The sequence below is a fragment of the Stegodyphus dumicola genome, chromosome 7, assembly GCF_044657685.1.
Source record: "Stegodyphus dumicola isolate Sdum_Otavi_A_Nest chromosome 7, ASM4465768v1".
In the NCBI taxonomy this organism is placed as follows: domain Eukaryota; kingdom Metazoa; phylum Arthropoda; class Arachnida; order Araneae; family Eresidae; genus Stegodyphus; species Stegodyphus dumicola.
In genome coordinates this window covers 145,890,844-145,903,395 of record NC_140774.1, presented here as the reverse complement: position 1 = coordinate 145,903,395, position 12,552 = coordinate 145,890,844, and the positions used below count along the sequence as shown (strand labels likewise).

At 33.2% G+C, this 12,552-nt stretch overlaps 1 protein-coding gene across 2 annotated transcripts in view; it reads right to left on the bottom strand.

The window, feature by feature from the left end:
* The window catches only part of LOC118189561 (calcitonin gene-related peptide type 1 receptor-like), a 501,544-nt gene that overhangs the window by 251,157 nt on the left and 237,835 nt on the right, over nucleotides 1-12,552 (bottom strand). For both annotated transcript variants that reach the window (XM_035360181.2, XM_035360189.2), the window contains exon 4: nucleotides 3,242-3,367. In XM_035360181.2, the coding sequence (XP_035216072.1) occupies nucleotides 3,242-3,367 (126 nt within the window). The remainder of the gene's footprint in view (nucleotides 1-3,241; nucleotides 3,368-12,552) is intronic.

Sequence of the window (12,552 nt, the reverse complement as noted above, 5' to 3'; positions counted from 1 at the left end):
GGAGGGTCATTGTATTCCGAAGTACGGAAGTCATTGTATATAAAGAAAAATAAAGGGTTTTGTATACCCTTCGTCTGTATCCTGTCTACTTACTACAATTAGTGAACATAGCTTTAGTAAGCTCTCTGTTCTAGTCAGGTCCTTGTATGTTTCCGAAGAAGGTTAGAAGAAACATTGAACCTGATACATTCAACGAAGAATTAGGTGAGAAAAATCTTTTCACATCCGAACCGGAGAACGGTCAGACTTCATCTTCTTAGTATCAAAATTACCTAACATATCATCAGTTAAATTCTTCATTACAGAGCTCGGTATCTTCACGACGGAACAACACAGTTGTAAGAATGTTTCTATTTCTTTACTGCGTGTCATGTAACTGGACAGCACGTCAAGCCAGCAATCAAGAAATTCCGCTATTAAATTCTGGTGACACGGAAGTGCTGATTTATGGTATTTTCTGATAAGACTTTTCAAGTGGGAATCAGGCTAAAATGTGGTGGACAACGCTGAAATCTGATGACTGAATTCCCTCTTCTCTAGTTACTTTTAAGTGGAGGACAATGTAAGGAATTACCTCTTTCCTTACCGCCTGTCTTCCTGATGTAATTAGAAATTACGTTAGGCCAGCGATCGAGAGGTTGGGAGTTTAGATCCGGGTTCGCGCACTGAAGATTTTTCATGATTTCTGCTCCAAAATAAACCTAACATTTCTACATAGTTATTCATGAAATTCATAAGAGCGCATTTTCAAATATATTTTCCTTAATTCTATCTTTTATAATTTCTTAATGCTGTCTTCACATAGAAACGTGAAGATATGTGAGTGTATCACAAAAACTTAATTGAAATAAATTTGATTAAAACAATACTTTCAAGTGAAATTCAGTTTTTTGTACTGTTTCTAAGACTGGCGGTTTTTCCATTTCTTGCATAGACTTTAAGTCAGGCATATCAGACTCGCGGCTGCATGTGGCCCTTGACTTATTTTCCTGCGATTCTCTGTTCACTCCAACAAAGTAAGAAAAAATTGTAAAATATTAGTAAAACATTTGTAAAAATCTGATGTGAACACTTTACGATTTCCTTTTATGGTATATTAAATTTTACATATTTATTACGGAACTCCATTTAAGCTTATTTCCTTAAATAATTCTAATTCAATTAACAAATCTCAAGGCAAGTTGAAAATGACATCAAACATTCTAAATTTCAAAATTCCCGGTCAATTTTTTGCCGTACGTGAATAAAATTTCTTATAATTGTATTTTTTCATGAACAGTATAAAATTTTCCCATATATCAGTATAGGAACGGGGAGTCCTCAGTGTAAGTTAGATTTCTCTACTTGCCGAAAAAAAAATTTAATTTAACAATGCCAAAAAAATTAATATTTTCGTCATTTCAAACATTTCTGTATCTGACAGCGTATGACTACGACCAACGACTGCGAAAATGGAAGATCGTGTAAGGGATGTGCGTATATATATATATTGGTATTGCAGATTGGAATAAAAAAGGAGGTGTACAACTAGATGTTATTGCAATCCCATATATGAAATTTCACCATTCTATAGCTAATTGGTTTTGAATTATACCTATATATATATAGGTATATATATACATACATACATTCGTAACCTTGAATCTCTTTTGAACTTCTTTGGGCCTTAAAATCCCTTTTGAAACCATGTTAACTTGATTTAACAATCTCTTTTGGAAAAAGGTGTCCTTAAATATGTCCATATGTACAGATTTCACTGGAAAGAATGGGTACGGGAACGTTCAAAATGGATATTTCTGTAGAAATATAATACTCGAACATTTTCGCGTTTATAGTTACTCGTTTACTTCGTTAAGGAAGTAAAAATTGGAATTCCACCTAATATGACACAGCTCTAAAGCAAAATTCAAAAATATAAGTATATTTCGAATTTTACATGATTTTTGCGGAGTTACGAGAAAGCGCATAATTGCATTGTACGTAATTTCCATGCATGGCAACACATATCAGAATGAAAAAATTCTTGCAGTTTACGAAAACAGACAAGTCCCCAGCGAGATCCAAGTTAAGCGACACTCATCAGAACTCTGTTCTTAAAATCGATAGTGCGAGCGGTAGTCCCTCAAACATCCGACAGGTTGTTGGGGAAAATATGTCAGAAGAGAAACAATACGTATCTATCTACTGCGTGGGCTTTCCATATGTTCCTTTAATATACAAATCTGATGTCGGGACATGACTTCCTTGTACAATACACTGTTTAGAACAACAAATGAACCGATATTAAATATACTTAGATATTTATAGCAATAAACTGATTATAAATATTGTTAGAATATTTACTGTTAGACTAGCTACATACATAAACTATAATTATTAATGTAGTTACATTTCGTTATTTGTCAAAATTAATTTTTTTTTTAAATTTGACATTACCAAAACATGAATAATTTCGTCATTTGAATGACTTCTGCAGAACAAACTGCAGTGTTAGATAAGATTTTATGTACTTGCTTAAGTTATATATATATACTCGTATAATTAGGTATTAAAATAGCATCTCCCTTTCTTGCGGCTTGAACATTGACGATTATTTATTTGGTCCATTTGAGATACTGAATTTGATATTTCTGCTTTAAATTATGTCATTTTGGCATTGTTTTTGAGGGGCCTATATTTGTATACTGCTGACTGTTTTTAATTTATTTTATTTTTTGATTAAATGCTTTTATTAAGGAAAGAAGCAACTTTGCACTTATAATTTGATTATAAAGGACCTTTAAAAATCTTAATGAACGTATACTTTATTGAATTTTCATGTGACTGGAACTGTCAGTGTTGTAAAGCCTATTACATTTAATTAAATTCTTATACTGGAGTGCTGGGTGTATGATCGGTGAATAAAATATATTTAATTGTGCAGTTTTTTGAAACTTTCGTTATAGTCTATTGTAACTTATAAGAAATCGAGCATCATTTTTTAAAAAATGACCAAATTCTAAAGTAGTTCATATGAGTCTTTTTGGCAAAAATTCATAATAAAAAAAGGGGAATAAAAACTTCAGTTCTTAGAATTTCTGTCTTCATATAACGGAAGGGGGGCTGAAGATAACCGAACCGAGTATGAGAAGACTTTATGTTTTTTGGCTTCTGTTTACCTTGGTGTTTCTATATTAAATCTCACAGACTTTGGAGGTCTATTACAACTGAAATGATAATGTGCAAAAAATGAAAAATTTACTTGGGCATGGAGGCGGTTCACTGGTAAAATAGACATGCTCCTGACATGGACTTTCAGCTATTTCGCCACCCGGCGTGTCTGGCCAACATTGCCATCCATCCCATGTGCGTGCGCAAAATGGACCTTCTGAAAGAACAAATGCTTGAATTAGATGACACACATAGGTATTATAATCAATGTATACAGTTTAGTAGAGAAAGGTTAGTTATTTAACTCTAAGTTTAAATGGCGTCAGTTAATTCGAAATTTTTACAAACTCTACAAAAATGTTAGGATTTTATAGAAATATTTACAAATTATTTTATAACATTTGCTTTACAAAATAATGTATCAAATAATAATAAAAACATTCTTGAAAATATTTGTTATTTATAGAAAGAAGTATAACATATAAATAAATTTATAAGATACACATCACATAAATTGCAGTTTTATGTCATACTTTGAATGGAAAATTGAAAAATTATACTATTTAAATCGTAGCGCGCTACAACTTTACATGCACCTTTAACGTCAGATGAGGTGAAAGAAATTGACACTTACTGAAAGCCATAATTGTAAGACTGAAAGCAACGTAAAGAGCTATAAATACCTTTAAGAAAGTAACACTGATTAAGTCAAATTCTCCTTAACAGTGAAGAATATCACAGACTCCCGAAACTCACAGAAGAAATCAATATAGTCGGGACTGAAAGAGCTCAATAAAGCCGCACAAATCTAAAATGAATTAATAACCTAACTGACAAAGAGGCCTTAGACCCAAACATAGTTGTATTTATAAGGTTGAACACCAATACTGGAAACTTCGGGAAAGTAATTCTTTAAGGCTTTAAAAATATTTTCCAGAAAATTTCAAGAATGTCGCCAAGTTGTCAAGAAATCGCCAAAAATTATTAATTTAAAGACAAAATACTACTGCTAAACCAGGTAGTAGGTGTTTTACGCATATAAGTTCAAATTAAACTATATTTCAACTTTCTCCGTTCGAATCAGAGTTACACAACCTTTAACATAAGGGATGATACAAACACTTACATAAAAAGTAGCCACAAATTTAATTAAATAAAAAGACGCACTTGAATTATTATATAAAATGCGCTAAATTCGTAAATAAATAAATAAATAAAGGCAATTCACATTATTTTAAAAATTAAAATGGAATAAAAAAAGCAAATATTTATACATCATACAAATATGTTATACAGTGAAACATAATATAAAACGAAAAAAAATTAACATCAAATTTTTAATTTTAAGAAAATCTGTGTTGTGACTTTTAACATCATAAATGTAAAAAAATTACCTTAAAATCCTTTTTTGCAGCATAAAACTCATATTAGCAAACTTAAAGCTTTATTTTTTTCCGAGTAAATTCAAATATAATTTTAGTTAACGGATAACAAATCTCACCTCAACGAAACTCTGCATGGCCATGCAATTATTGTCTGCAATCAAGTCTTCTTAAGCAATTCTAATAAACTCCAGAATATGCGAAACACAACTCTCCATGCGCTCATGAATAGTGTTCGACTCATTAGAAATTTACCAATTCATAATGAACTGAATATTCCATTTTCCAAAGCCCATCTTCTAAATTTACGCATAGGTTCTGCAATAAATCTCAACTATCGACAACATTCCTCTCATTTTCCTAAACTGTGACTTCAGTTTCTATATTTACAATAAACTCCCTAAGGCTCTACGCTTCTCATTCCTATGACAACACTCTAAGTCTTTAAAGCAGTTTACTGTGCTCATTAAGCTGTCATATTGCACAGTCATTGGTACTGCAGTATATTGTCTCCCTCGTGTTTTCTAATAACTTTACTCACATTTGAGGCAATAAGGAGTTTATCCTGCGAGCTATACAAAAAGGAATACCCAAAGCGTTATTTTTCATGTGGAATTCAAATAATGAATTCATTCATTCAGCTTCAGAATTTAAAATCAATATCTCATTGACGTAAAATCCTTATTTTTTATTTAATTTTCCTTAGCTGTAATTTTCAAATCGTGACTACTATCGTTTTTAACAGAAGTTATGCATTAGATAGATGGAAGAAAAAAATTCTGCTTAACTTGTCGGGCTAAAAAAAAGAGCTCTTTAAAAATTTATTCACAAGAAATGAATTTTTTAATAAAATATTGCGATAAGTGGAATCAATCATGGTACAATCAAATCACTTATTCAAAGTTAAATTATGCTAGTTTCATGATAGTTTAAAAGTTTATCGAAGCTGAATACTGCCGTGTCTTGCTCAGTCTGAAGAACACCCTTCTTGCGTTAGATTATTGCGTGTTTGTTCCCAAGACAGGATCTAAGTTTTTTCGGCTTAAACAACAAATGATAAACACTTGTACGGATAAACTAAGCTAGATGGAGGAAATAAAATCGTTTATATAAATGAACCGAAATTAGAATTTCATCCCTGATAGAAAATATCTAGTCGGCTTTTGCTAATGCATTGAGTTTAAGTGAGTTTAATAAACAGATTGCTTATTCTTATTTGGGAAAAGAAAAAACACCGAGCTGTATGTAACTAAGAGAAGGGATGCTTTCGTGGTGGACATCTCAGCGATACTGACCTTTATTCACGTTACACGCGGGAAACCAAAACCAACCATACAGCCAGCCCATTCGAATGAGATCGAATGCTCCGGTGAAGAAACTGTACTTAAAGAAGTATAAATTTACACATTCAAGTCAATGATTCAAGCCAGACTTTTAGACGTAATTCTAGAAAACGTGATTTTCCCAAAATTTTACGATATTTTTAATTTAGAGAGCATTTTGTACTTCCGATATTTATACAAAAAGCTAAATATGCATGAATTAAATACACTGCTGGCCATTAAAATTGCAACACCAGGAAGGAAAGATCTGACAACCGTCAAAATCACATTTCTCATTCGTAAAGCGCTTTGTAACGTCAGAATTTGCTCAGAATATCGTACTATGCTTCGAATAAGGAAACGAAATGCTTATCAGCAAAGTGTCAGAATTCGATAAAGGCAGGATCGTTGCCTATCGAGAGTGTGGATTACCGTTCTGTGATATCGCCCGTCGCAGAAGTCGACTTCAATCCACTCTCATGAGAATATGAAATCAATGGGTTGATGAGGGTCATAATGAACAGTATGCAGGATCACAATGCTCTGATATGAGTATCGCCCGAGAAGACAAACATACTGTGAGGTCAGCCCTGCAAAACCGTATAACCACATCACGGACCATTAGTCAGGAAATAGGCATGTTTGCAGTAGGCTCAGTATCCGCTCGTACGGTGCGTCGACGTTTGTAGCAGCGTGGACCATCAGCACGGTAATCATTCCTTCGGCCTTTCTTGACAATGCATCAAAGAGAAAGATGGCGACTCCATCAAAGAGAAAGATGGTGCGCCGAACGACAAAGCTGGATACATGAGTGGCACAATGTCGTCTTTTCAGACAAGTCCCGGTTCTGCGTGCATTATTGGGATGGCTGTATACGTGTGGAGGTTCCGAGGAGACCGCACGTCGCCAGCTTGCATATCGGCATAGGGGCTTTGCACCTGGTGATGTTTTGGACAGCACCTGGCCCTGCACCTGGTGATGTTTTGGGTGTGATGGTTTGGACAGACATTGGCTGCAGGACACGCACATCTTTAGCTCGGATCTCCGGTAGTCTGAACGGAGATAGATACATTTCTGACATCTTACGTCAAGTTATTGTGCCCGATCTTTGAGGCCTGCCAAATGCCATCATGCAACAAGATAATTCAAGACTACATATTGTGTTCTGACCTTCCTCGATACACAGGGTATCCGACTGCTGCCTAGGCCTGAACGGTCTCCATTGAAAACCCGATCATGTAATGGTGAGAGACTGCCAGCCACCTCTCTGCAGCTAACACGTTTGATGAAGTATGGCATAGATTTGAAGCAGCATGGAATGAGTTGCCTGTTTCTGTCATCCATGGTCTGCGCAACAGAGTCGCGAGCTTTTTCTACTTATATCACGCTTCTATAAACTCCTAAACTGCTTACAAATTTAATCATTTTGTGTTCATGTATACTGCTTACGTACAATAAATATATTTTTTGTAAATACAAAAAAAGATATTTACTGTACCTAACAGTACAAAAACATTGCTGGCCATTAAATTTGCAACGCCATGAAGTATTTCTTTTCTTTTTATTGCAATTTTAATGGCCAGCAGTGTATATCCGTGAGTTTACCTAGATCAGGATGCATATACATGATAGTTTCATGGTAATGTAAATGTTTGCTATAATAAATATATTCTCAAGGAAGATAGATGTCATTGTGAAGAATTCAAAAGAATTCAATAACTCCACGGAACACTTTCAGAAGTAAAAGGCTCGTCTTTAGTTTGCATGGTAAAAACCGCAATAAAATGCTGGTTGATTAGACAGAAAAGATTAATAATTATAGAGGATTTTAACTTTTACACATAAGTTACCGTAAGATCAATTTCTTGTTTACTATTAATAGATTATTAGGATACGTTATCAGTTGAGCTAAGTTTATAATTTATTACAAAATGAAATTCTTAGCTGTAAAATTGATATGAGTTCTTTGTTTTAAATATAGATATTTGACCTTCTGGTTTCGTGAATTGATCTTCTTCTTATTATTACTATGTAACAAATAAACTGCATACATTTTCCCCTTCATTTTGAGGTTTAAGTTTACGGAGGGACGTTTCTCTCCTTTACTATGTTTTGAACTTGAACTCTGCCACCGCTGCCGTTAAAAAAATAGACAATTGCGCAGTTGTATTATTTTGGAAGTGCCATGGCATAACAGTGTTATGTAATCCAACTTTAGGTCTAATCTACCTGTTAGTAAGCGTTTTATGTTATGTTTCAAAAGTAAGTATTCTAAAATTCCTAGTTGCGTCTTTTTTATGAATAAAAGAACATTAAATTCCTCTTACAACTGTAAATAAAATTAATTAAATGATTGTTACTCAACTATTCGTCACTACGTTTGAAAAATACATTCACATTCAGAAGACGTAAATTATGTTTTATTTAATTACAAAAAAATGCTTATATATTGAGGCCCAAAATATTTACTCCTTAGCAGATAAAAAAATTGCATGCATCAGTAAAACAGCCCTGAACTCAGTTTTTCACAATGTAATGAAATTTTCTGGTGGTAAAGCTATTAAATGGAATATCAGAAAGAAATGATACTGAGAGCAACCGATTACTGTTATAATGTATAAATTGCATTTATTTTTAATGCGTTTCTTCTTTATTTGTTTTAAAGGAAAGCAAAGTTTGAAGAATGATTCGAAGCAGAATATTAGATCTTGCTCCAGAAATAAGGTTCTGGAAGAAACATCGTATCTTCATCCACATAGCGAAATAACAAATACACTGGGTAAAAGTATCCACAAAATTAATAAAAGTAAGCTTACGGAAAAGATATTTTAGCTTATGGAATTTTTTTTATTCGATTTACTTCTGAGATCATCGATAATATGGAATTTTCCTACCCTTCGAGTACTTTCTTACTTCAGAATCATAAAATTCATGAAGTATTTTCTATACTTCCTGTTTTTTGTGTGTGAGAGACTATGTTTCAATGCAAAGGAAACAAAATCTCTATACCCATATTTATCACTCTTAGACCTATTTATAATACTAGTTATTATTCTGCTTGCATAGCATTGTTATACACAGTACAATAAATTAAAAAAATCTAGTGGGGACACGTGTCTTCCTTTCATGACCTGTTAAATTACACACACGTTTTCTGCGCTTCAGTTAAACTTATCCTTGAATTATTCTAACTTAATTAACCCATACCTAAAGGAAAGTTGAAAATAATATCAAAAACTGCAGATTTTAAAATTAAATATCCCGCTCAATTTTTGTGGTATGGGAGACAAACTTCTTGTATTTTTAATTTTTTCGTAACGAGTAGAAGTCTTTCCTAAATATAAGTATAGGATGCTGGAGACCGCATTAAAAGTTAGATTTCATTATTTTAAGTAATTTTTAAGGCTTCATATTGCCACAACATGAATATTTTCACCATTTAAAACACTGTAACTGGAAGTATATGACTACAGCCAACGATCACGAAATTTAAGCCCAGGATAGATTTTAGTTATATATATATATATGCGCTTGCTATTGCTCATAGCAGTAAAAATGGAGGCGCACAACTAAATGTTATAGCAGTTCCACACACAAAATTTCAACGTTCTAAGGCTAATCGTTTTTGAAGATACGTTCGTGCGTACAGAATTCACGAATAAAAATCCCTTTTAAATCCCTTTTGGAAAAAAAATAATTCTTTATTCTGTTCGGTGTCCGCCGATAACATCGCGGCAAAAACATCGCTGACGAAAACGTCGCGGAGAAAACAACGCGAGGCGAAAATGCCGTGCTACAAAACATCGTGGTAGAAAACATCGCAAAGAGAAAACATCGCAGTTCTAAAACATCGCGGTACAAAATATCGTCGTCGAAAATAAAGAGGTTCAAAAACTTTGCAGTTTAAAAACATCATTGTCGAAAATATCGTGGTAAAAAATAAAGTATCTACAAATCATTGCATGACGATAACATCGCAGACATGCTTTTTTCAGGTTTTAATAATTGTAAATGGATATTCCCATTAATGATTTGTGAGCACAAGAAGCAAAGAAGGATAATTTTTACTTTCACAATTTTTTATTAACTAATAAATTTTTGCTGAAAAAGTAAGAAGGAAACTTAACCATAGAAAATTAAATGCAACTTATAGATTATACTTTTCATGAAAAATTACCAGTAAAAATTTTATAAAAATAATTTATTAATGGCCTTTGTTAGTTAACTATGTCGGTTTAAAATTCTATTAAGTGCTATAAGTTGCATTAATTTTATATGCTTAAGTTTCCTTTTTATTTTCTCAGCAAAAATTTATTGATTAATAAAAAATATGAAAGTAAAAATTATCCTTTATTCCATCTTGCGCTCACAAATCATTACGGGAATATCCATTTATAGTTATTGAAGCCTGAAAAAAGCATGTTTCCGATGGTACCGTCATGCGATGATTTGTAGATACTTTATTTTTACCACGATGTTTTCGACGACGATGTTTTTAAACTGAGAAGTTTTTGAACCGCTTTATTTTCGACGACGATGTTTTGTACCACGATGTTTTAGAACTGCGATGTTTTATCTTTGCGATGTTTTCTCCCGCGATGTTTTGTAGCACGACGTTTTCGCCTTGCGTTATTTTCTCTGCGACGTTTTCGTCTGCGATGTTTTTGCCGCGATATTTTCGGCTGTAACCATTCTGTTCATATGTAGAAAAGTAATGCAAAACAACTCGTCTAACTGGATGCGGGAATGGTCAAAATGGATATTTCCGTTGAAATATGATACCAGAAATGTTTCTTCATATCAATAACTTCTTTACTTCGTACAAGGATGTAAAAATGGGCATTTTTCACGTATAACCTATTGTAGCTACTACGTGGAAAGGAAAAAGATCTTTCACATCTAAAACTATCGCAAGTATATTCGTAAGAATTTAATTAATTAAGTTCTAAAATATTCATATGATTTCTGTTTATGTTTCAACTGCATCAATATCATATTTCCCTACGGAAAAAAATCATAAACCTGACATTCTATTACTGAAAACATAATACACTGCAGCCATTGATATCTGGAATTTGTAACTAGTACTAGGACTATAACGGCGTGATAGGGAGTAGAGTCTTCAATTCTTATTCCTTCTTAAATATGCTACACTTGAGCTTGATTTAAAAGTTATCATTCTTCTTGCACAGCAGATGTTTGAATTATGTTTCTCTAAACAGTTTCGATTTGTATGCTTCTAGATTTAATTCGCTTTCAATATGGTTTTTGTTTTCAGTAAAATATGATATTCATATAGGCCAGCAAATTTATAAAAGAGGAGGTTTCATAGAAATCCTTGGAAAAAACATTACATGCATTTCTAAAACTAGAATTCGAATTTCTTGAATACTATTATAAGGTTCCAACCTAGAATTTACAGCTAAGTGTGAGGAACCTTATAAGCGAATAATCGCTTTAGCTCAGGATACAGAAACGTAAAATAAAGAAGGCTTAATTGTCCTTTATTGCTCAAAAGAACTATTGACAGATGGCCCTTTCTCAAGACGTACAGAAAAGCCTCCACTTGGGCTTGAACTCAAAAGTACTAAGAAAATCAAACTTAACTAATGCTTAACGGAAAGGATATAGCCGAAGCTATCAAAATTCTACAGGAGTTAATTCCTAAATGTTAACTAAACGGCAAAGCTATCAAGGGCCCGAAACGCGGCCGAGCGTAGGAATAGCTTAGAGAGAGTATAGCCGAAACGCGAAAGCGCGCTAATCAAAATCTCTGGCTCTCTAACGAAATCTGTGGAACTTCGACTTGAGTACTGCTATTCCTTCATTTGCATTTAACCGCGATTCTAAAATCACACTTTGGCCGGAAATTTGTAAGCTGAAATTAGAAGAAATGGAAAGTAGCTTTAACTAAAGATAACTGTTAAAAACTTAGGATAAACATTATACTATTTTTGGAAATAATAACCTTAAATTATCCTTTTCCATCTGAAATCCTGATAATTAGAATATTAGGCTTTTTTCTTAATTTTAGATAGTTTCCTTAGGTAATTTCACCTTTTTTTTGGTAAACAAATATAAATCTAAGCCCAAAATTTGGCTCCAAGTTCCAAATAAACTTAAGCATATCTTGAAGAGTATGACATGATTAAATTAAAGCCACAAACTTATTCTAGTTTTATCTGAAACAGATAATAGATAGCTAACGATGAAACACATTTTCTTCATACTCAAATTTCACAATTAGTTCCCATCTACTTTTAGAAAGGAAATTACCGATAATTCCTTAATCAATACCTCAACTGAAAGTCTCAGCTTTCTGGGTAATTTGGGGCAACAACTGAAGCATTTAGGTAATAAATCGCCTAGGGAACATTATTACGGGAACTCAAATCCTTACCACCTTTATTTTAAATTTATTTTTATTTATCATTTTCTCAAATATATACATTTCAGGAATACGAGTTTTTTAATACTAGTTGAGATGAATATTTTTTTATAAATTTTATATAAGATATTAGGAAGAAAAAAGATAACAGGAAATAAAGTTGGTGGTGTATTGAGAATAAGGCAAAGCACACGAGGGCTATCTGCCTAAGGGGAGGGATACCTTCGTGGAGGATTTTCTAAGGGAAACTGGCTCGTATACACGTTACACATGGGGAAAACCACGAAAACGCCCATGCAGCCAGCCCGTT